Source organism: Trachemys scripta, chromosome 1 (genome assembly GCF_013100865.1).
Source record: "Trachemys scripta elegans isolate TJP31775 chromosome 1, CAS_Tse_1.0, whole genome shotgun sequence".
In the NCBI taxonomy this organism is placed as follows: Eukaryota; Metazoa; Chordata; order Testudines; family Emydidae; genus Trachemys; species Trachemys scripta.
Genome location: NC_048298.1, coordinates 143,104,895 through 143,131,033, shown reverse-complemented (window position 1 = coordinate 143,131,033; position 26,139 = coordinate 143,104,895). Strand labels below are relative to the sequence as shown.

General features: G+C 42.3%; 1 protein-coding gene across 3 annotated transcripts in view; it reads right to left on the bottom strand.

Moving 5' to 3' along the window:
* SPICE1 (spindle and centriole associated protein 1) overlaps positions 1-26,139 on the bottom strand; it is a 33,156-nt gene that overhangs the window by 5,612 nt on the left and 1,405 nt on the right. For 2 of the 3 annotated variants that reach the window (XM_034788191.1, XM_034788196.1), the window contains exons 2-14: positions 23,284-23,331; positions 21,727-21,873; positions 19,895-19,997; positions 18,969-19,090; positions 17,092-17,198; positions 14,378-14,520; positions 13,477-13,617; positions 11,151-11,416; positions 7,280-7,411; positions 6,321-6,456; positions 3,785-4,009; positions 1,879-2,345; positions 82-253 (exon numbers count right to left, since the gene is read on the bottom strand). In XM_034788191.1, coding sequence (XP_034644082.1) covers positions 82-253; positions 1,879-2,345; positions 3,785-4,009; positions 6,321-6,456; positions 7,280-7,411; positions 11,151-11,416; positions 13,477-13,617; positions 14,378-14,520; positions 17,092-17,198; positions 18,969-19,090; positions 19,895-19,997; positions 21,727-21,873; positions 23,284-23,331 — 2,209 coding nt within the window. The remainder of the gene's footprint in view (positions 1-81; positions 254-1,878; positions 2,346-3,784; positions 4,010-6,320; positions 6,457-7,279; positions 7,412-11,150; positions 11,417-13,476; positions 13,618-14,377; positions 14,521-17,091; positions 17,199-18,968; positions 19,091-19,894; positions 19,998-21,726; positions 21,874-23,283; positions 23,332-26,139) is intronic. The other variant, XM_034788205.1, reaches the window with a different exon arrangement.

Below are 26,139 nucleotides of genomic sequence, written 5' to 3'. Positions count from 1 at the left end.
GAAAAAAAAAAAAGGGGGGGGGGGGGGGGGGGGGGGGGGGGTGTTAGAAAGACAACGACAACCATGGGACACACTACATACCAGTCCAATTTATGGGGGGAGGTAAAACAGGCGATACTGGTGGAGAGATAGGGTTGACAGTGGCCAATTTTTGCTGGTCTATCAGCTGCAGCAGTTTACCACGGGCTTCTGCACTTTGGCGGTTCAGCTCTGCTATTCGTTCCTCCAAGCTCTTTGGTACCTCTGGCAAAGTCTAACACAAATCATTACAAACAAAATAAATTTGGAAGTTGCAGTCTTAGAGGGCATGCAGTAGATTAAGTGTTTTCATATAAACTGACCCTTCAGGCTGAATTTGGTTTCAGTAAGTTAAAAAAGTTAGAGCATCTTTTAGGTAAACCTTTGATGTTATGTGCCTTTTGCTCTAGCATCTCATTGCTTGACAGATTAAATGCATCTCCTCATGAAGTTAAACTGCCCACAACAGACAGCATAAAGCAGGGGTCAGCAACTTCTGGCACGCGGTTCGCCAGGGTAAGCACCCTGGCAGGCTGGGCCAGTTTGTTTACCTGCCGCGTCCGCAGGTTTGGGTGATCGCGGCTCCCACTGGCCGCAGTTCGCCGCTTCAAGCCAATGGGGGCTGCGGGAAGCGGCGCGGGCCGAGGAATGTGCTGGCGACAAACTGCAGTCAGTGGGAGCCGCGATTGGCTGAACCTGTGGACACGGCAGGTAAACAAACTGGACTGGCCCACCAGGGTGCTTACCCTGGTGAGCCGTGTGCCAGAGGTTGCCGACCCCTGGCATAAAGCTTTCTTCTCTATCTCACTCCAATCAACCAACCACAGTCAAGCTAATGTTTCACTAAAGAAGCGTGTTTTAGATGTGCAGGGGAGAAAGTGTTCTGAGATGGTAAAACAGAAATCTCCTGTTTCTATACCCACTTTACACAGCTGTAAACAACTAGACACTGTGTAAGAAAATGGAGAATTAAGCCCTTAGGCTACAGCTACACTAGGAAAATTAGGATCTCTAGTTCACCAGCCATGCAGCTCCACTGATGGTAGCACGAGTCGAGACTCTAGTGGAGGCAGGCTTCAGGTGTGTGTGTTGTCTATTCCTACTCAGGCCTGGTCCACACTAACCCTCCACTTCGAACTTAGGTACACTTAGGTTAATAATGTAGCTGAATTCGAAGTACCTTAGTTCGAACTTACCGCGGGTCCAGACATGGCACGCAGGCTCCCCCGTCGATGCCGCGTACTCCTCTCGCCGAGCTGGAGTACTGGCGTTGACGGGGAGCACTTCCGGGATCGATCCCAGAAGATCGATTGCTTACCACCGGACCCGGAGGTAAGTGTAGACCTACCCTCAGAGCAGTGGCCTGTCTACACCACTACTGGTGGAGATGCACTGCTGGTTAATTCCAGGTCCCAATTTTCCTAGTGTAGACAAAGGCCTCTCTGTCCCAAAGACATTAAGGATAAGCCAGTCTTGCTTACATGGGACAAGAGAGTAAGGCTTTTTAAGTCTGCCATGCATCCTTCACTCACCAGCACCCAGACAACATTGACTTCCACCTTCGAAAAGGCTGCTTACATTGTTATCCTGGCCTCACATGAGGAACTGCAGTTGCAATCCCCAGTGAAAGGGAAATTGGAAGATGACCGAGTCAAGACAGGATGAGGTTAAGAAAGAAAAGGACCTCCCCACACACCACCAAGTTCTTCTACTCGCTCCCTTACAGTGACTGGCAAAAGTTGGGAATGAGAGAGAGAAAGAGACCCAAACCTGATACCAAAAATAAAATCAATACTTTGTGGGGAAATGGAGATGAGGGATGAAGGGCAACCCAATCTTTACCTTCTCTTACATTCTTACCTGTCCCTGCATGGCCGATCCTAAACTAGTGTTCATATTTTGCTTTGTAACTGGCTGATGCAGGCCATCCCCTCCCTCTTGAGAACGATCTCTGAATTTGCTCAGCTGAGCTTTGATAACAGAGTTCTGCAGTGTTAGCTCAGCTATCTGTCCTAACAGATCATTGCTTTGAGTGTGCTCCTCAGGTGCACTGGGCTTCTGCTCATCTTCAGAGCCAGCAATGGCCCATCTGTCCACTGGGGACAAGGTGCTTCTTCCTTGCTGACCATCTGACAGTAAAGAACTCTCCAAGTCTTTGTGCGTAGGAGGAATTCGCCACCTCTGGGCGAGGAGACGATTCTCTTCATTTGTGTTCTGAGTTCCCACAGAGGAAGATGAGCTCTTTTGCCAGTTTGGCTCTCTCACAGTGGTTTCCATAGATGGAGAGATGTGGGATGCAGGATATGTTTGAACTGTCTTCTTCAATGCTATAGACAAAGAGTAAAGGAACAGTAAACAAGCTATCTTCAACATGGGGAGTGACTGTGAAGCACTAACCTAATGGAGCTAAGGCACAGAGAAGGGCTTGAACTGGAACACTCAACTAAGGATGGGGAAATGGATAGTTTTCTACTCAGGATACACCTTTGGCTCATGTTCCCCAAAAGAGGTCACTGCTAGTATTTTAACAATTACAGTAGAACCGCAGAGTTACAAACACCAGAGTTATGAACTGACTGGTAGAACCAGACGTACGCAATCAGGCAGCAGCAGAGACTCCCACCCCAACAAAAGAACAAAAACCAAATACAGTCCAGTACTGTGTTAAACCTAAGCTACTAAAAAATAAAGGGAAGATTTAAAAATGATTTGACAAGGTAAAGAAACTGTTTCTGTGCTTGTTTCGTTTAAATTAAGATGGTTAAAAGCAGCATTTTTCTTCTGCGTAGTAAAATTTCAAAGCTGTATTAAGTCAATGTTCAGTTGTAAACTTTTGAAAGAATCACCATCATATTTTGTTCAGAGTTATGAACAACCTTCATTCTCGAGATATTCATAACTCTGAGGTTCTACTGTACTTGAATTTAAAGCTAGCAGAGGGTAATGGGCTGAGGAGCCAGGGAAGAGAGGAGCTGAACTTTTCAGTTTGAAATATCAGTTGGGAACTTTGAAATAAACATTTATTTTATGGCTGAGCAAGTCCTCCATTTTATAAAGATTGATCTCTAGTTATTCTCTGCTTTGTTATTGCCCAGAATCAACATCAGAGGAAATGTGCAAAATGCTAAAAACAGCGCATGTCAGTTACCTGCTGCTAAGCCAGTGCTGTTTGTCTTTCCCCAAATTACAGCATTTGAGTGCAGAGTGACTTTTCTCAGAATTTGGAAGTAAATCTATAGTTTAGGAGTTAACATTTTAAAAAACAGGTTCTTTAAGAAATTTAACATCTAATGACAGACCATTTATCACCCCTATTAACAACAATACAGTGCAAACTCTTCAGACTTCCCATATGGTTAAACAGTTACTGAAGCCTTGTACATAGGCTACAGTTAAAAATTATTTTTGAGGATTAATGGTAATTTTCTTTCTGCCATGCTTCATAACGGAAAGCTTACTCGTCAGCAGGGGCTGTGGAAATTGAGAGTCAGCAGTCAACAGAAAGACAAGCAAACAGGAGAGGGCAGTAACACAACTCCAGCTTCAGAGGCAAGAGATCTGGGTTCTGATGCCAGGCACCTAGTTGCCAAAACTGTGAACTTGCATAGAAGGGCTGCCTCCAAAAAACAAGTGGGCAAGGCCAAATCCTGGCGGAAGTTCATTCAACAAAGAATAAAATATTTGAAAGAGGGAGCACAATATATTTCACACCATATTTGAAGGATATGGATCTCATTCTGTCCAAAGAGAGAGGTCACTATCTCACCATTCTGAAGAGGAGAGAATTCCTGGATACTTTTCTGTCTAGGCGGAGATAACAAGATAGCTGGCTGGAACATATGAGCTGGCAAACTGCTGCCTGCCACTACAGTGTCTGGGGGACTTGACCACTGGGGAAGTTTCACAGGCAGCTCCTCCTGTGAGAATACAAGTGTGCTTTCCCTTCTGAAAATATTGGTACTGGGCACAGTGGAGTATAATACAGGCTTCTCTGAAAAGACAGAATCAAGAATTGGGGGCATTAGAAACAAAATATTTTAGTACATGAGGAACAGAAAAATAAATTCCTGTCAAGATAGGTCCTGAATTCAGATGACTGAAAACATGGGGGGTGAGGGGAATTTACCTAACAGTATTTTACCTCTGATGAAGAGCTATACAATAAGCACACTCGGAAAGGATACAAAACCTTAATATACCTAACGTAACCTGATTTCTGTATTTCTGAAATGGCTTTCCATCTCCAAGATGGAAATTAACAAAACTTCAGTGATCAGGACATCAGATTGTAGAGCACCCCATGAGAGACTGTCACCAAGCACATGACTGTCAGTCGATCAGAATGCACACGAATATGTATTTGGATCTTCATTGTAAAGTAGGTTGATTGACAGAAATTTAGTTGTTACCACTCTATTTCCAGTCATTCTGTGCTGTATACCTTCCTTTTAAATCCACTCTCTCTAACTAGTATGCACATAGCCATCTAAACCATGGCTGCCATTCTCATCTAACTACTTGCCTATGTCTGGTTTGTGTGTATGTTGCCATCTGTTTTGGACATGCCACGGAAGCACAAAATGAAAAACATGACTGCAGTGTTATAGCTGATTCCGAGATCATACTTAGTTGGAGTGCACACACACACACACACACACACACACACACACTTACTTTAGCCCCCATTTGTGTGACCTTATATCTGGATTTCCCCGTAACAGCTTTGTTCAGGGCCTTAATGCCTGAGAGGGAAAACTGTAGGAGGGATAAAGCAGGACATGGCTGATCATAGAACTGAATGGCTGCATAACAGCTCTCTTAAATGTAAAGAGCCAAAAGGGAACTGGTCTGTTAGAGGCATTGCGTACAGTTAGTAACATCTGCTACGAACTAATGTCAGATTAAGGGGAGTCTACCACTCAGAATCACTGTTCCTCAGTGACCTTAACAAGGAATGAGAAAATCCTCCTTTATAGGGAGGGATAGCTCAGTGGTTTGAGCATTGGCTTGCTAAACCCAGGGTTGTGAGTTCAATCCTTGAGGGGGCCACTTAGGGATCTGGGGCAAAATCAGTACTTGGTCCTGCTAGTGAAGGCGGGGGGCTGGACTCGATGACCTTTCAAGGTCCCTTCCAGTTCTAGGAGATGGGATATCTCCATTTAAAAAAAAAAAAAAAAAAAAAAATGTATCCTTCCAGAGCTTCTTTCCCATGCGTGGAGTCCTGCATGGATACAAAATGTGTATCTGCAGCCGATCTATGATCCACAAACATGGTCCATGGCTATAAAGTGGATATCTGCACATTTGCAGGGTTTTATCCATGTGCCATTTGCCTCCTCAGCACCAGCTCCTCCAACAGACTCATATGAGACAGTTGGCTTCCTTGATTATCAAATACCTGTTGAAGTAACTAATGAGTTAGCCTCATCTACTACTGCATCAGAAACACCTGGCTCCAGTGTCTGAACCATCCAGGGAGGAGTCTGAAGGGAACAAGAACTCTCCTTCGTCAAGAGGTACAGAAAGAAACATGCGTTGAAGCTTTGACTCTTTTGGAAGAGTATTTTTGGAAGACATCCCAAGGAGGACAGAGCATTTGGAGGGGTTACTTGTGTTCAAGGAAGGGGAGCTTTGCTCTGAAACCTCCGGAGTCACAGCAGGAGCAGCTACGTGGGCTCTTCCTGAGCAGAATCCTCATAGAAAGGGTCATTACTTGTAACAGAAATGTTTGTGGTATAACCACATCTACAGCATAGGTCCACAGTTGGTTACATGACTGATCCTCAGTCCAGATCCAGGCTTGGAGCTGCCAGTGAGGGGGAAGGAGGGGAGATTAACCAGAACTGTATAGAAGAGAATATTTATTAAATAAATAAATGACAATATGACCGTAAAATTCAAAGGTTAGCAGCTGTGTCCCAGGGCAGAGCATTTGAGATAAGAGCTGTTTACTGTGGCCTAGACTCAGGCAACAGTTCCCAGATTTATTTGGGAGGTGCCTAGAAAGCACAAAGATTTAACCCATTAGCTCTTTCTGTGCAAAGGGGATCCATCAATCAATCTAGGACTAGACGTTTGTCTCTGTAGGACAATTTACTGCCAAGTATGATAGTTACTATCCGGCATAGTCCCACTGAATTCAATGAGATTACAACAGGCGTCTGGTGGATTAAGTTCTAGTTTGTGTCAGTGATTTCTTGGCAATTATCCCATACTGTCTCAGATGTTACTTGGAGCGGAGGGTGTTTTTCAAAATGTCACCTAGGATTCTAAAGTTACTAAAGTGCTGAAATGATACCCACCTTGACTGTTGATTGCAACTCCAACATCTGTTGGACTTCGCCCTCTGTTAGGATCTGTTACAGGGAGGCTTTTGAATGCTTGAGTGAGTGAAATCAACTGTTCATCTGTTACCACCATATATTGCTGAAGTCTTTTCTAAGGGAGGGGAAAAAACAAACAAACCACACATATGCATAGAGATCTGTGTTCTAGGGACAAAAATTAGACAGATGTATTATTCCTCTGAGTGGAGGAGTCTATTTCCTCGCTTAGTGCCAAAGCTTTAATCTGATCTCAGTGAGGTGCCAAACAAAGGCATCTCTGCACCTGTCTCCTCTATTTCTTTCTCCTCTTTTTGCTTCCTGACTAGCCCCATATTTTACTGATTACCCCCCACTGCCACCCATCCTCCTCTTCCTTCCCCAGGTTGCTTTCTCTTATGGCTGCAACTTCCACCCTAATCCACCACAGCTGCAGAGTGAAACTGATAAGACCGTAAGTCAGTTCCACTTCACTGCCCCTCTAGTATTAATATTGTGAGAGCACAGAGGCAGATTTTTAAGCATGCGGACTACACAGTAGGCATCCATTAAAGTAAGGCTAAGCTGTATTAAATCAATCTTCTGTCAAAGTTTAAAGGGATTTTCTCAAAAAAAAGTTTCTCATTGCTCCTTTTAATTGATAGGAATTTGGAGCTTGTTGAAGTGAGGAGACTATACCACTAGTTAGAATGAGGCACTGAGGGTTGGCATGACACTTCCACATACCCCTCTATCACAACGTCCCCCAGATTCTTTAACTATCACATTTTCAATGCTGATTTGTAGTGCCGTCCCTTGCTGTTAAAGTCCTTTGCCCCCTATGCTGCTCTGCCAATGCATATTCTAGAGATAAAGAACCTGCTTAAATCTTTCACTGCATTAGTTCCTGCCTTGGGCTTCATAGGGTGTCAAAGGAAAGGCTCAGCAGCTCTTTGTACCTGTATGGCAGCATTTTCTTCTCTGACCAGAAGGATTTCAGTTGTCAGAGCATCAATCAATGCTCTGTGTTCATTCAGCATCTCCTCAAGCTGCTGCCTCATTGTTGCTTCCTGACGCAGCTGCATCTCACTCTGGGGTGGGGGAAGAAAATTCACAATCAATCATCAATACAGGTTCGTGTTTACAAGAGGGAGTAACTCCAAACCTCGCTATCAAGTTAGCATAGAAATATAGCTTTTGCTACCAGCTTTAAAGGTGACGTCAGTGTTACCATCGCAATCCTGTTCATTGCACATACAAACTGATACTATCCCTTCCCCACTCTCCCATGATGGCACAGGAGTAGGGAAGACCCTTTAAACTCCTATGTGTCTTTCTTCACAGCCTTTATGAAAAAAGACATAACCAGCTCTTGGTGAAGCATTCTCACTCTACTCTGACTTCAACTCTATACTATAGGATTACACACACAAGACAATGTAGAGTTAAGGGTGCTGGTGCTTGCCAGTGGTTTGTGCTACTCATGTCAGGCTTGATCTTCCTGGCCATTCTGGTGAAAAGAGGTCAGACCCATTGAAGGAGAAGGCATCTGTTCTCCAGTATTGTTTCTACCAGGGCTGGGAGCAGAAGAGATCCGATTTTTTTTTCTCTTGTTGGAGGCAAAACAAAGTGTATTTAGAAAATACCCCATTAGAGGGACATTAAGCAAAGGATTTTGTTCTTCAGATCCCCCTCTCCTGAGATTGACAGTTTGTAAATTGATCGTATCCTTTAAAATAAGCTAATGCAATGGAGAGACATTTCCTCTCTGTCCAGGGAGAATTCTAGATGCTTCCTTTCACCTGCAACGAGGAGCTGAGAGTCCTGCCTGGCCTGTTGACCTAGACCACTGCCATCTTGTCATCAGTGGTGGTCAAGAGAGGGGAGAGGTGTCTCAGAACATTAGTGATGGCACTGATCTCCAGCCAGCTGATGCTCCTCCTGGATTCGGCTGAAGATCATTTGCCCCGCTATGAGTGTGACAGCATGAAGGCTGATACAGGTGTCTACGACAATCCTTGTCACTGCTGGATCTGAAAGAGGTTTTTCTTGAGTTTTGTATATTGTGCTACCACAGCATTGATGACGTGAGATACAGTGAACTACAAGGGGAATCCTCACTGTGATTTCCCATAGAGAAAATGACAGCCTGGAGAGGTTGTGTGTGGAGAAAGATGCACTGGCCTGTGCTAGACACATCAGATCAAGCAGGCAGAATGCTCCTCCAAGTGGTTGTCTGTGAGTTATGAATAAGAGGATCTACATCCTTTATTCTGAGAACGCACAATCTAGCCCCCAAATGCTGGAGATCCTGAGAAGTTTGGGGAGCTCTTTTCCAGGTTAAAGACAAAGTTGTGCCTCTGCAGAGCTTGAATTACCCAACTGGGCATCTCAGATGGCTTCTGCTGGCACTGGACGGGACGAGAATGTCATCTGTATAGTAGTAAATGTAAATCTCCTCCTCCCTCAGGGAGGTAATCAGAGCTATCAAAATCTTGGAGAAAAGCTGTGAAGCCAAAAAGGGGGACAAAAAGAGGATCATGTATTGAAAATGATAACTGTCCAGAGTGAAGCACAAATACTGATAGGCAGATGGAAGGGGACCTGCTGGTATATCTCCTTTAAGCCTATGGAACACAGGTAAATCCACTTTCTAAATCTCTTAAAACTAGGAGGGACAGATTTTCTAGCCTGACCTGGGTGCACCAGACTGATTGGTTTAGGTACCAGCAAAGCCAGGACTGAGCAGAACTATTCCATACTTTTGGGGAACTCAAGCCAGTCTGAAATACGAGCTCTGGGCCATAGGGGTGTTGGGGGACAGGGTCAGTGACTGCAGCCAAATGTGTCTCCTAGTCTTACGTGCTTTCTTTATGGTGAGGAAGGCTTTCGAAGTGGAGGTAGGGCATACACAGCACAAACCACTATTGAGATGTGTCAATGCTCTAATTTTTTTGTCCAATGGAACTTTGAGGGAAATAGCATTCACAGGATGAGTGACTTTGTTTTTTTATACACCTCTACCCAGATATAACGCTGTCCTCAGGAGCCAAAAAAAAAAAAAATCTTACCGCGTTATAGGTGAAACCGCGTTATATCGAACTTGCTTTGATCCGCCGGAGTGCACAGCCCCGCCCCCCCGGAACACTGCTTTACTGCGTTTTATCCGAATTTGTGTTATATCGGGTAGCGTTATATTGGTATAGAGGTGTATATATAAGTAAAAGCAGTAAGAAGATTTTAGAATTCACTTCAGGAACATGACCAAATCTATTCCACTTTTCTTTAGGGATCTTATACAGTTTGGCATAGATCTCAGCAGTAGAGGGTTCCCTCCCACCCCCTTTACATAGAGCTATTCTGCATTTATTGCCTCTTCCAAAGAGAGTTTAGTGTTCGAAATGCAGCGTCTCTTGCTTTTATATTTAGAGGTAACCTTAGCAAAGGATTCAACAGACCAGAGTTTCCCTTCCTGCATTACTTATTTTAAGGATAATGTACCAATATCCTATCAGAAGTTCTGGATTCTGAGTCTATATCTCTAGGACAGGAGCCAGATGAGGGTTCACTCTGCACAGAGGAAGAGGAAAAAGCCTCTATGGAGGCTCCAAGACCTCTTGGAATGCTCTTTTTCTAGGATGTGTAGCCCATCTTTTGGCAACTCCTAGCTGGCTGAAGGGGGAGGGAGGTTAGCTAGGCAAATAAGCCAGGGCTGCAGAGTCCTTCCAAGCATAACCCCCATAATAGCTTTAAGAAGACGACAGTGGACTGTGAGGGTATCATACAGGCAGCATCTCAGTAAGGAACAAGGGTCTCTGGGTGCACAAGCACCACCACCAAGGGGACAGTCCCAAGGGTTACCAGTATCAAATATGGTGTGGCTGTATTTGGCTTAGCCACTGCAAAAAGAGCAGGGGACAGCCCAACAAGTCACACAGCTGTGGCTGTATCCCTCTCAATCAGGGTTTGACCGTATGGCCCACAGTCCATTATCTATGGGCTGGACACCACCCAACTCTCTCAAGACCTGAATGGAGACTCACTTTCAATGATGACAGTGACAGATGGCCAGGAATCAATTTCAGCCCATCTTCAGCATTGCCTGGTCAACAGTATTTTTCAACTAGGGTGAAGGACCAGCCTCTGCTGTTTGTGATGCAACCTCATCTGTGCCTCAGACCCAGGGGTATAGCCTACCCAAATCTTCGCAGTCCAGGCCTAGGCCCAGTGCTCCCTGTGAGGGGAACACAGCGCAAGGAAGCAACACAACAGAAAGGAGGACTGTCATCCAAATGCAAGGGTCTAAAACACCCTGTGCTCAGAGCAGAGCAGTTCACTGTGAAACAAGTGGCAGCTAGGTGCTGTGATGTAGTTCCCAAGCACATGTGGAGGAACCAGAAAGGGACTGAGATCTTTAGCATATAACTAATCCCAGAGCCCACATACCTAAGACAGATCGAACACTTTTTAAACTATAAAAATTAAATGCATATTCAGAATATTGGGTGTGTTTAAATGTTGCTTTGTTCACAGTTGGTTTTTGTTTAAGTGGACTACATCTCTCATTGAAGTAAATGGGAGACCTCCTCCATTTCAGTTCAGTGAACTCCTGCCCGTTTATTAGAGAAAGCATAGTTTCTGCTGAATTAATAATTTTACCTTTTTTAAAATTGCACACAAACAATCCTAACAACACTATTAAAGATATTGAGATTACAAAGTAAAGGACTTGGAAGTTAGGAAATGTCAAAGTTAAAGTTGTAAATTAATCTATAATCCTTGTGCTTATTCATTCTAGCTACAGGAGCAGGTCACATAACATCTACTCACCTCCTTGAGGTAGCGCATCAGACGACAGAGTGTGTTCACCAATGACACAGTGAACCCTGTGAGGCCGTGACCGTTTTGCATTCTCTGTACCTCACGGCCTGTCCATCGCTCATATTCCTCCATTTCATGCTCCACTTCGTGAATCATGCGATTCAGGACATCCAAGCTGGATTTATTGCCACTTGGGAGTTCGAAGGAAACTGCATTAGCAAGAGAATCATTTCTTCTCTGTTTGGAAGCCATCTGTGCAGTATGATTTCTTTTCACTGAAAGAGAGACCAACAAAAAAATCCTTTAAATTTCAATTGTGGGAGAAGTACTCTGTTCCAGCACTATAATGGACAAAGGAACATCAAAGATAGATGCATCCTAGTCATTTAGATTAATACAGGTTGTTTCTAAATCTTCAGAAACTAGACTCTAAGCCTTAACTCTGAGGGCCACCCTAGTGACTTTCAAAAGAGGCAGAGACCACACCTGGTTTAAATGTATGGTAAATGAACATCAAAATAAAGGCACCCACTCCAGCATTTGTTCATACTTTTATCTTCCTTGGCAGATAATGAGAAACTGTTTGCGGGTGAACTTCAATAACCTTGGGAATATACAGCTGATCAACAACCTTCAGCCCACAAGTACAGGGAAGGACAACTGTACATTGGATTTCTCTGCCTTCAGGCCTCACTTTGGGAACCCCTAGTCTAAATTTCTGCAGAACCAACATTGTTTAGAGAGTAAACTCTTCTATATATTCAATATTTAGGGGTTTGTAGATTGATCATCATCATAGATCCGTGCAATACAGCACAGAAAAAGTTCCAGGGAGTGCATGAGGACAGCCATGTAGAGAGGTACAGGTGAGTTAGCAGGGAAGTGAGTAGCATGAAGGTATCCCATCTACATTCCCCAACCTCCCGTGGACCTTTGCTATGCTTCTCAGTAGGAATCAAAGTTTGATAGACCTGCTCAGGCACATCTGAGCAAGACTTAGCTGTGGGGAACCAAATATAACAGAGCTGAGGCATTGGGGGTGGGATGGGACTTGCAGCAAAAAGTGCACCTATAATTAAGCTACCAGCTCCACTCTTAAGGCATCTTCTCTGTCTGACAAGTTTCCTGTAGTTTTTCAGAAGAGAGTCCTCATATGATGACCCTGAGTGAATCAATTGGACTAAAACTGCTGCTGAAGAAGGTTATAACCTCCCAGAGTCTCAAAGTAGATGACATTCCATTCCCAAAACCCCTTAAAACACCCTTGGATGTCCTACATGGCAGCTCCCCCAATTGGCTCCCCACAGTCCTGCTGCCTGGTGGTACCAAAACAGTAGTGGCAATATGAAGCCCTAGCAATGGCAATATCACATTGCATACAGAACTAGTTCCTCATGACATTGTTGCCTCTTTTGCACTGTGAATCAGTAATAGCATGATGTGGATCCCAGTACATATGCACCGAGGTATTAACACATGAAGACTGCACTTCCTCCATCAGCCACTTCATGCAAATCTATTCAGTTATGAGGAGTAAGGGGAACTATTCTTTATGCACAGAATTGCCAAATTTCCTAAGTGTCCTATCCATACAGCGTTATGTGAGAGACATTTTAGAAGTTGGGTGGGACCAGGGTAGAGAGACTGTTTTGGGTCCCCCCCACACCTTTAAGTCAGAGGCACCTAAAAAATTTCAAACATCCAGACCAAATTTCATTTAAAAATGCTTCCTAAAAATTAGGAAGTGTTTTCCTAAAACAATTTAAATGAAGATTTCAAATTGTCCCCTGAAGGGCTGTTATGCCAAATTTGGAGACTAAATTCAAAACAAGATTTCAGTCCTTTATGAGCAAATCACAATGCAACCTTAGCTATGTAGACACTACTTCTCTCTCTGTAATCTTAGCAAATACCAGAGCTGAAAGTAAAACTCCAGGCAAAGTGTACTGTAACCAGGGATCACAAGCAGGGAAAGAGGAGAATTCTTTACTATCAACTCCAATAAATTACATTGATAATCAGTACCGTTTAATGAAAATATGGTCTCAACCAGAGCTTTAAGGGACACTGGAGGAAGGCAGATACACTGTCTCAAGTACACCTCTACCTTGATATAACGCGACCCGATATAACACGAATTTGATATAACGTGGTAATGCAGTGCTCCGGTGTGGGAGTGGGGGGGGGGCGCACTCCGGTGGATCAAAGCAAGTTCAATATAACGCGGTTTCACCTATAATGCGGTAAGATTTTTTGGCTCCCGAGGACAGAATTATATCGAGGTAGAGGTGTACAAGTTACTTTGGATGAAATAGTCATTTTAAAAGGATCAAACCTTTTGTTGAAACTTGCTTTTGCTTTCTTGGATTTGGGTTCAGCACTTGTCTCACAGCGTAAGAGGAATCTGAAGTCTGTTCTTCATCTTCATTCTGAAGCCTTGAATGGACTCTCTGGACTACTTTGGTAGCATTGAGGGCTGATTAAAAAACAAACAAACAAACAAAAAAAATCACACATACATGCCCACACACACGCATAACTAACTGATTAACTGTAAAATATTTCATCCAATGCACTAAATGTCACAACAACAACTATGTGGGTGAAACCAGACAATAACTACACTCTCGAATGAACTCACATAGCAAAATGATAAGAGACAAAGACACCACATCACCCGTGGGTGAACACTTTTTACAAAACAAATCACTCCATATCTGACCTCTTAGTCCTCATCCTCAAAGGTAACCTGCACAACAACTTCAAAAAGATGAGCCTGGGAGCTTAAATTCATAACTTTGCTAGACACTAAAAATAATGGGACTTAATAAAAACACTGGATTTATGATTTATTACAACAATCTGTAACCCACTAACCCCCCTTTTTTGTCCTATGACTGGAGAGATATTAACAGGTCACTTCACTTAGAATACATGTTAACTACTGATGCTAAACAATCTGTTCCACCTTGTATTTAGTTGGGACACTGAGTACCTTTCCCAGACTGAATAAGAGCTCTGTATAGCTCAAAAGCTTGTCTCCCTCGCCAACAGAAATTGGTCCAATAAAAGATATCTCACCCACCTTGTCTCTATATATAAACACATTCAAACTGCCAGCGCCAACTCAGATTTCTGAAAATATCCTGTCCCTTCCGCTCCACTAAAATTATTCTGAGTAAGATGCTGTTAGCAGCCCATGTCCTTTGAGAGTTAATGTTCTAGCAGAGCCAAACCTGCGGCTCCTGATGATGGCAAAGCAGTTGTTGGAGTCACAGCTACATTTGCTTTCTGTGATGGAGTAGGTGTTCTCAGTTGCTTCTCAGCCCATAGCTGGGAAGCTCCAGCAGCATTTTCTTCTTTCAGTAAGTGGAGTAGCCTATATATAATAAGCATGAGAGAGAGAGAGTGAGTGCAAGGGTACAATGAACTCTGAAATGACAATGCTTACAGCTAATCTTTACCATCTATCCATAAAAAGCCTCTCAAAAAGTCTTTACTCTTGGGGGAATTGTGCCACTGCACAGTGCAGAATTTATGTCCCCCGCAGATTTGCTACCCTGCAGAAAAATGACTCTCTGATGGGGAATCAAAATGAAGCCACAAAAATGCTCTCAGGAGTAAAAAAAGTAGTTAAAATTGCTCAAGCAAATTCCTCATTAATGCAAAGCCTCAAAATCCTAGAAATGAGTTAAATCCTTCTCCACTCTATTTTAGTTACATAAGTATTCCTCCACTGTAACCAACACAAGGCTAGTCTACATTATGAAGGTTACAGTGGCATACCTACAGCACCACAGCTATATGGCTGTAACCCCATAGCGTAGATGGGCACTACAATGACAGAAAGGGTTCTTCTACCACTATAGTAACTCCACCTTCACAAACGATGGTAGCTAGGTTGATGGATGAATGCTTCTGTTGACTTAGCTGCATCTACACCAGGGTTTTAGGTCAGCGTAGTTGCGCCACTCAGGAGTGTGAATTTTTCATATTCCTGAGTGCTTTAGCTATACCAAACTAAGCTTTAAGCGTAGAGCAGGCCATGACGACATGGCATTTGACATTTCCTTCAACGACCACCAGCAAGTGTGCTACTTTAAGAACTCCAACACAACATCTTTCAAACCCAATGCTACTTTCCTCAGTTAACTCAAATACACATTGCTATAGTTGCAAACCAACATGGCCAAATGTAATAAAAATTCTACATAAAAATTTCATTCACAATATAAGTTGCTGAAGTCAGTACAACACTGATGGAGAACCACAATCAAAAGAAACAAAAAGGTAAGTCTATACAAACCATACTACACCTACACCCACTACAGACATCCACACTAATCCACCAACACATACAGCAGACTTTCAACAAACACACACCACTACCCGCAATCACTCAAACATCTTAAATACTAGCCAACCTTATTACTGAGCACATATCTTATACAATGAAACAAATACATGATCTACCCCCTTATAGCACTCACAAGACACACTTTCAACCTCCAATTATTCAACACATAAGTATATACATATATGTGTTTCTGAGAGAGATCACTATTGAGAGTTAAAACACAAATAATGGAGTTGTGATGATGAATGGTGTATATGGAGGATATGATGATATGTTAGCTATAGTGAGCACATGTTTGTATAAGTTAAGTATGATAGGAATATGCTTAACTTCTTTTCCAGAATTTTGAGTTTTGCATGAGTGGTTAACTCTTCAGTGCAAAAGTTCTAGTCTCTGTTTGGCACATGCAAAAAAGATGAAGTCTGCTATGATCTCCTCTCTCCCCCTGTTCTTCTTTCCTCCACCTCCAACTTTTTCACCTCTATGACTAACACTGAGGTTTCTGACGCACTTTCTATCTCTAAAACAGCCATCTGTGCAATTGACCCCATTCCCTCCCAACTCCTGACCTCCCTCAGTCCTTTCCTTTACAGATACAAGCATGCTGTAGTCATCATCTCCCACCCCCAAAAGACAACCCCCACATTTCAACTGCCTCTGACTACTACCCCTCCCTTCTATCCTTCACACATGAGATAAACATACCATATGAAACTATTACCTCAAGTTCCTAACTCCATCCTTGATCCTCACCCCCCTCCCCCCATCTGCCTTCTAGCCTCTTCACTACTGTGAAATAGCTCTTAAAGTCTAACAGGCTTTTCTTAGCCAAGTCCAAAGGTCTCTACTCCATCTTCATCATTCTTGACACTTCTGTTGCTTCTGACATGGTTGATCACACCACCATTCTTCTTGATATATTATCTGTTCTGGACTCACAATGCAGTTCTCTTCTGATTCTCCTATTTGATCATGCCTTCCATGTCTGTCAACAGGTCCTTCTCTTCCAATGTCTTGCAGTCCACTGGGGTCCCACAAAGTCCTGTTCTTAGCCTGCCCTCTTTTCCCTTTACACTCTCTCCTCTCTGGGTGCTCTTAATCGCTATTAGGGTTTCAACTACCAATCCAATTCCACAAGTCAACCTATTATTTGGACGGAGGTAGTGCCTAGAGGTCCAAATCCGGAATGGGAGCCCACTGCACTAGGCACTGTCCATACAACTGAAAGAAGACCCCTGTCCCCAAGTAGCTTACAATGCAAATATGAGAGCGGGGAAGGGGGTGGGGGAGGGGACACGACAAGGTAACAATGAGAGAATTATGGTAAGTGTAATAAATATCAGTCATAGCTCACCAAGTGCCTAGTCACTGCCAAATGTTTTGTAGGCATCATGGGAGAGGTGAGTTTTAAGGAGAGATTTGAAGGAGGATATCGTAATAGCTTTGTGTATATTTATGGGGAGCAACTCCTGTGCATAAGAGATAGCGATGGGAGAGAGCACAAAGGTGTTTGGACATCTGATTGTGCTATTAAAACACTATGGGGACAGAAGCGTTACGATAGTGGACTGACTGACAGAAACACACACTGACCTGTTTGTGTCAATGTTGGACTTGAAGTGCAAAGACACATCCTGTTCATTCACACTGTCCTCTAATTGACAGTTGGAGGAATCTTCCCCTTCTACTTCATTGAGAGCCTGTCTCAGAAAAACACAAGACATCTCAAATGTTACATGACAGCAATTTAAATCCATCCTTCATAAAGAAAAAAATTAAGTAGTTCAGTAGAAACACTTCCCAGAAAACAAGTCTCTTTATTGTAGTTCACCTCTAAAATATGGACAAAAATACTATCATCTTACAGTGAAGACAGGAAATAAATTTATGAATGTTTGTGAAGTACTGGGATACTACAGCGATGAGTACTCTAGAAAAGACCACAGGAAATAAATACTTCAGTATTCAGAGCTTTGTTTGGACATGTGCAGTAAGGCAAGGGCTGCACAATGACTGCGGATAAAACATATTGAACAGCTGCCTCATTTCCTTAGCAGTGGCCTTTCTAACCATCAAATGAGATGCGTATTGTGGAAAAACATAACATATGATCATGTAATTAAGTGACAGAATTAATACTAGATTCTGGCATTTCCTAAGTTTTGAATGATTCACTTTGCAATCTAAACAACATTCTTTTAATGTAGTTTATATATAAAAACCCACACATGAATTGCATTTACAGCACATGCATAAAAAGTGACATAATACGATGAAAAGGGCGATATTTTATTGTGCACATAATTAGGAAAGTCAATTCTGAATTAAGGTCTCCTGCAGTAACCAGAATTTTGCCCTGTGGATGCTTTACAACAGGATTTTGGTCAGGATTTTCAAAAGAGTAGAAGAGAGCTGGACACCCAAATCTCACTGAAATTTGATGGTGGTTGGGCACCTGCCTCCCCTAGCTCCCTCTGGAAAGCCCAGACTTTCAACTTATCATACAATGCACATGCAGCGATTCAATATGCTACATATATAAATCAAAGGCCACAGCAAAAATGCAAAGAATGCCTCCATTTAAAAAGAACCCAGGCTGACTGGCAGAGCAGTCCTGAATTCAGTGTAGGATAATATGTATTTGTTCAAGGTGCTATGGTGTAAATATTAGTACAGAATCATAACAGGAAGACTACACGTATGGTAGAAATGACACTTTCATGCCAAGACCCTATTTTCTGTCACTTGTAACTTTTCTGAAAAGTAGCCCTTTGGGGTGAAGTCTCTTATCCTTGTTCTCAACGTCAAGTTAATATTTTTGGTATGATTTCAGATATCTGAGTTATCTGAGGGGGAAAAGCACATTAAAGTTATTCAAACTTTACTTGTCTAAAGCAAAAAATATTTTGTTTTAAAAGTTCAAATTTGCAATATGCGGGTTCTGCTATGGTTACAAAAAAACCTAGTTAAGAAATAGTTAGACTTAAGTGAACATCAAAAGAACACCCTGAATGCAGTCAGCGAAATAGCCACATACAGAGATATCACTACACTGAAATAAAGGCATCCGAGTATATTTCAATGTGTGCGCATTCAGCTAAAGGTCAGAGAAATTGGTTCCAGATTTAATCAATCACTTCTACTTTTACTTTTTAATAATGAAACACAAATGAAACCATGTTAATGAAACATCAAAGTTGATGCTTTTTGTACAAAAAGGTCAGGAAATCCTAAGTCAGGGTTCCCAAAGCAACCCAAAATAAATTATTTTCTACATAATATATGTAGTTTTATCTCAGTACACAGTGTTAAACATAATAATATAGATACTATACACAAGAGAGCTGGCTTAGGAACCTTAATTTTGGATTTCCTGACTTTCACGCAAGTGAAGACATAGCCACAGAACTCTGCATTGAAAACCTCATTTATTTGCATTTACTATACAGTCCATATAAAGAGTACATTACCTGGGGATCCATGATAGATTCACTAAGGATGGAAAGCTGTGTGGGAGGATCACTTTTTTGTACAATGGGACCTTGAGAAGATTCCAGGTCACAATGAGGAGCCATTGTTACATTAGGGAAACCTAGAGTAGACAGAGGAAGACAGGAAGTCATAGCATACAAAGGGCTATTTAGCTGATATAAACCATTATCTCAGGGGAAACCAGGTCCAAAGTCCTACCAGTACCTCAGGACTTCTGTACCATAAATTAAGCCCCTTTTGTCTCTCCAATATATCACACAAGTCAAGGGGAGGTGAACATCACTCCTAAGTAACCCTAGTGGCCAGCCACAAAGTCACACTACATATTCGGTGGAGGGCTAGGGTTGTCACTGTAGATACTGATGTAATCGGAGAAATGTGCACATGCAAGGAGGAACATACGGTCATTACAAGTGAAAGAGAAATGGCAATTCACAGAGAAGAGATTAATGTAACTGTAGAGCCCACCATTCTCTCTGGGAGAAGGGCCAATAGGTTTTGCATTCTCGATCAAGAGCAAGCGAGACCCTCATTCATCTCCTGACAAAGCTCCAAGGGCAGCCAGGACTATGCATCAAAGGCATTCAGGAGTGAGACCACAAGAACTACCATAAGTCCAGTACCAGATGCTTCAGAGGAAGGTGCAAGAACCCTGCAGTAGCAAGATGTGTGATAACCTGTCCCTCACATTAGGTGTCATCCTGATCTGTAATAGTTAGTACAAAGGAGAACCAACTCTGCCTATGTTAAGGGAATGAACTATGCTTTGCTAACTAACCAGATTAACCAAACAATCTGAGCTAATCCAGATTACCCAGTCTACAATTTTGTGAAATTAGACAAAATTTGTAAAAGAACTGTGGTAATCTTAAATGAACTGCCTTACACAAATTAGTTGGTTTACCTGTATGCCTGCGAGGAGCATCGCCAAACAGGTCTTTCACCACAGCCATGGCTTGATCAGATCTCTCCAACACATCTTGCAGCCGATACTGATCAGAGAGAATCTGAAGGCACAGCACAGGAGACACTTCATATCACCATATACAAACTGATTTCCCCAAAAAACAGGATAAATATATGGATTATGGAAAGGGATTTTGGGTAATTCATAGTTCTGGGGTTAACTCCGCCTTTGCCCCACCCGTGGTCTGCTCACAAGCACCACTTTAGTCTCAGATCCCCAGCTGTCACCTCTATATGGGCTGGGACCCATGTCCCTCTCCCTTCAGACTGGGGACTTAAGCTTGCAGTCCCCATGCAGTTCACGGTGATTATCCCAGCAGATCGGACCTTAGTCCAGCACCTGCAATTCACTTTCTCTCAAGGGACAACATCAGGGATACGAGTGGCCAGCCATCTTTCACAGAACACAATATATGTATTTTAAAACAAAAGCATTACCGAGACAACATATAATAAAACATTTACACACACTAAGATTACCAATTGTCACCTTCTTCCATGTGTAGACCCTGGCAGGTTCTAATCCTTCAAACCCTTCCAGCAGGGTTTGCCTTTTTGGTTTCAATCTCATGTCAGTTTTTGGATCAAAGTGAGGGATACCCAACTGTTCATGCTGACCCTTTATACTACAAGCTCTTTCCTTGTCCTCTTGAACCCTGTCTCAGCCTATATAGGCAACTCCCCCCAGAAGGTGGTACTTCTCTGGAGTTGTTTATTTGTCCTGGCAGCTGCAGTAATTAGCTTCCACTGATGTAGTTCTTAGGGGAAGCTTGGTAATCCTCCCCCATGAAGCTAACATACAATCTCTAGCTCACAAAGATACACATAACTTTTATAGATACAAGAATTTGTGACTAATCCCATGGCCCACAGCAATTGGCACATCTCAAATAACCATGCTGCAGGGAATTACTGGATGCTTGAATCAGGGGAAATCATTTAATTGAGTGAGAAGCTATTGCCTCCTGACTGGAGTCAGATAGTACTGCTGCAGTCAGAACTCAAAAACTAGTTAAATAGTAGTAGTACTAGTAGTACTAGTAGTAGTAGTATTACACAGTGTTTAAGGCAGGCCCAGAGAGTGAGGGACAGAATTAATTCCAAACTGAGGAACACTAGATCACCTGCCAGCAGTTACAGCTCCTCAACCTGTTTTGTCAATTTTCTTTCCCTTCCCCCTCCCCACCCTTCCTGCCTCTCTTTTTTAAAAACAAACAAACAAACAAAACACTCCCCTTCTTGCTCTCCTCCTTTCTTCTGGTTAAATACAGCAATTACAGGTACAGAGGTTCCCCAGACACAACCTTAGCATTTCCACTAAACAATAGAGTACATGGTGGGTGGGGAGACAAGCACAGGATACATCTCCTTTGCACAGCTTGGAATTTAGAACTGCAAGGATCCCTGCACAGCAGCATTCAAGAAATGGCAGGGGACAAGGCAAGGGCAGGGGCCAGGGGTAAGATCTGACACTATGTAGACCACATGATCATGTCTCCCTGGGGCTTGGTCACCTGTTAACCATAGAGCCTACTCCAACCAATGTTCTGCAGTAGCTGAAAGAAGAGCACCTAGGGGTGAGGGATTCTGTACATCAGCCAAGCTTGATTATTCAGCCAGGCAGTGGATTTCGACCTTCATTCAGGAGCAATTTTCCATTTTGCTACAAGTCCTTCGTAGCAAAGGAGATGAGGAAGAAGATGCGAAGTGCTTGCTTCACATTCCTGGCAAATTAAAAACTTGTGTTGAAAGTCCAGACCTAGCTCTTACCTCTCGCATGAGGGTCAGTTTCCTTTTCTCTAGGGAATCAGGAGCCCCCTGCCTCTGCTTCTTCCATTTTCTCTTTAATGCTCTCTCTTGTAGCTCCACATGCACCAGTGCTTTGTTCTTTGACGTGTGTATCTCATGACGGCGCACCTACGCAAGCATGGAAGAGAATTTGGTTCAAATCTAAGGGACAACCTAAGGCAGTGGTTCTCAACCAGCATTCTGGGGCCCCCTGGGGAGCCAAGAGCAGGTTTCAGGGTGTCCGCCAACCATAGCTGGCATTAGACTCTCTAGGGCCTAGGGCAGAAAGCCAAAGCAGAAGCCTTGCCTTGCAGGACTGCAGCCCGGGGCCCAGAGCCTCACTACCCAAGGCTGAAGCCAAAGCCTGAACAATTTAGTTTTACAGGGTCCCCTGTGGTGTGGGGCCCCAGGCAACTGCCCTGCTTGCTACACCCTAATGCCGGCCCTGGCTTTTATATGCATAAAAACAGTTGTTGTGGCACAGCTGGGCCATGGAGTTTTTATAGCATGTTGAGGGGGCCTAAAAAAAAAAAAAAAAAAAGAAAGAAAGAAAGGTTGAGAACCCCTAAGCTAAGGCACTCTTACAAGCAAGGTTTACCAATTTCTGCATTGGGTACCGTGAAGTCAAACCACATGTTGGTGATGCCAGTAATGTCATCTGCAATCAGAGTCAACCACTCCGTGAAGAACAAAAGTTTAAGTTACCTCACAGAGCAAAGGGAAGTGGGAAATGTATGTGTTCCCATCTGCCGTACATTACTGAAATAACAGCAACAGCTGTATCCAACTGTCACAGAAATACTGTCACCCAGCACACCGAAAACAAGGCAAAATGAATTGTCTGATTCAGCACTGCGTTGGGCATCAGTGTCTCCACCCTCTGAATGGGAATTAGAGAGTAATTAAGTTACAGAATTTAGAAAGAGACTTATGTCATCAAGACTAGCCTCCTCACAAGAGATATAATCCTAAATGAGCACGAACTCCTTCATTGTATCCTCAATATTATACTAATATAATTGCTGTCAGCTGGATGGAATTGAACTCATACCTTGTGAAGAAGAATAGCTCTACATAGCAGGAACAGTAGTAGTGGTGTGAACCTGTTCAAACTCCCCCAAGAATTAAGGAAATTCCAAGACTAAAGAACATATTTTTCAGCCCTTTCTTCAGTGAAGATGATGCAGGTTAAACTTATCTATTGGAAGGTTTTCTCCCCCCCTCCTTCCCCTTATCCTATCCTATGTTGGAAAATATTCTAAAGGGATCCACTGGAAAATATATCAGAATATTGGTTAAAATAAGCTGGCTGAAGGAGACATTAAGCAGATGAGCACTACTAAAAGAAGGGGTTGTGCATATAGTTATTGGGAGGGGGGAGGGGAAAAGCTATATTTAAAAAAGTTTTTGGTGGGTAGGGAAGGGAGATAAGATGTTATAAACAAAATATCCCATATAAATGAAATGAAATATCTGCCTCAGATGACCAAGTAGATTACCTCTATTCCATAGCAGGTCAATGACAGATTTTTGACTTACCATGTCTTCAGGAGTTGCACGATGCACTGTTAAATCATGAACAGTGCTCTGCAAAAAGAAACAAGAGAAAACAACAAATATAAACACAGAGGTGGAATCAGGCATTAATTTTTTTAATGCCCTATTGATTTGCTCTTTAAGTTACTAAAATAATCAGCCCTCCAATTTTAGAGACAAGTGGCTATTGATAAATAGAACAGAGATGTACAAGACAATCTGGCATAGATCACTTTCCAGTTCTACACAGTATTCCATCAAAAAACTATGTTAAAAGAATATTAAGTTTGCATTCAAAAGTCAGGCAATGATAATGTTAAGGCAGCCTGTAGAATCCTAACTCTGCCCCCTTGGGCGCATACATCATGACACAATCTTTAATTATGTGATGATCACATATTATTTCTCAAAAGGAAGAGAGGGAGGATGGACCAGTTTTAGGGCACTAGCATAGGATTTGGATTCAAGTCCCTGTTCTGCCAGACTTCTTGTGTGACCTTGGGCAAAATACTTAGCTACTCTGTCTGATTTCTTTATCTGTAAAGTGAGGATAATACCTCACAGAGGTGTTGTAAGGATAAATACTCTAAAGCAGGGGTCGGCAACCTTTCAGAAATGGCATGCTGAGTCTTCATTTAGTCACTCTAATTTAAGGTTTCACGTGCCAGAAATACATTTTAACTTTTTTAGAAGGTCTCTTTCTACAAGTCTATAATATATAACTAAACTATTGTTGTATGTAAAATAAATAAGGTTTTTAAAATGTTTAAGAAGCTTCATTTAAAATTAAATTAAAATGCAGAGCCCCTCCGGACCGGTGGCCAGGATCTGGGTAGTATGAGTGCCACTGAAAATCAGCTCGCGTGCCGAGCCTACCCCTGTTCTAAAGGTTGTGAGGTGTTCAGATACTACAGTGATGGTGGCCGTTAAGAGTACTTAGGATAGAAATAATACAATTTCCCCCCCCCCCACAAGCTCACATACATGTGTATGCCAGAGAGCCACTCTATACAAGATGCATAGTGAATGAGCCAAGTGCTCCATAGCCTACAACTCTCTGACTGTGCAAGCTAGATCCAGAATACTCTATAGCAAACGACTTCTACTTCAAGGTGCTTGTGTTTCAATGATGCTTTGGAGCAGCAGCTGAAAACCCTGCAGCACCTTCAGATAAAATAAAAGATAGATGTGTTCATTTTCATATTTAATTAAATGAAAACCATCAGTATGATAATCCTTGTATAATTTAAGTTTTCAGTGTGCTGCAGAATTTTGTGTTGAAAACTCAATTTAATTTGTGGAAGTTGTCCAGGGTGCGTGCAAAAAGAAATTGACAATGATGGCAGTGGATTGGGGAGTAGCAGGGGCTTTTTGTACCCGGTTTTGTATTTTAGCACAACATATTCATTGAATATTCCTCCACAAGTGATGAGCAGTGAAAAGAGTTTTAAATGTCAACACTGATATTATCATTGGTAGGTTTCAAAGTCAATACCTTGTTTCTGTCTAAGGTTTATGAAGCATGTAATAAATGAGGCAGTTCATTCCACTATTGTTTCAGGCTGTCTATATACTGACACAGCATAGCACCAGTAATACTCTATTCACTTTTGGAAAGTTCTTTTTACAGCCATAAGACACACAGACACAGGGCCCAATTCACCATTAATCTATGCGTCTAATCCTCATAGTTCAAAGTCAGTCATGGAATTTTAAACCTACTTCACATTGGTATAGGCAGCTATAGAAAATGCAGAATGAATGCCTCTCTCTCTTTTTTAAAGTACAGAAGCTTAGATTCTGGAGCGGGGGTGGATTCTGCAAACTGTGACCATGAAGTAAAATAGGACCCTGCAGAAAATTATATAATATTGTATTTCTACAACTTTGTAAGGTGAAGCTTATACAGTGCATGGCGAATGGGGTAATGAATCCTCAATGAGAATTATCTACCTATCAAATGTTAACCTGCGTATGCAGCTCTGACTAGAGGATCATAGATTCTAAGGCCAGATGGGAGCATTGTGATCAATTAGTCTAACCTCTTGTATAACACAGGCCATGGAACTTCCCCAAAATAATTCATAGAGCAGATTTTTGAGAAAAATCATCCAAGCTTGATTAAAAGTAATCAGTGATAGAGAATCCACCCTGACCTAAATTGTTCTAATGGTTAATTACCCTCACTTTCAAAAAAGTATGCCTTATTTCCAATCTGAACTGGTCTTCCAGGCATTGGATTGTTATACTCTTCTTTGCTAGATTGAACAAACCATTATTAATATTTAATCCTCATGGACAGAGACTGTAAGCAAGTCAATCCTTAACTTTCTCTTTGTTAAGCTAAACAGATTGATCTCTTTGAGTCTACCATTATAAGGCTTGTTTTCTAATCCTTTAATTAATTAATCATTCTTGTTGCTTTTCTTTGAAGCCTCTCCAGTTTATCAACATTCTTCTTGAATTCTGGACACCAAAACTGGACACAGGACTCCAGCAGCAGTCACACCAGTGCCAAATACAGAGGTAAAATAATCTACCCCTACTCAAGATTCCCTTGTTTATGCATTCAAAGATCGCATTAGGTCTTTTGGCAACATCATCACATTGGGAGTTCATATTCAGGTACAACAAAGAGTCTGGTGGCACCTTAAAGACTAACAGATTTATTTGGGCATAAGCTTTCGTGAGTAAAATCCTCACTTCTTCGGATGCATAGAGTGAAATTCACTCTATGCATCCGAAGAAGTGAGGTTTTTACTCACGAAAGCTTATGCCCAAATAAATCTGTTAGTCTTTAAGGTGCCACCAGACTCTTTGTTGTACCTGAATATGAACTCCTAATGTGATGATGTTGCC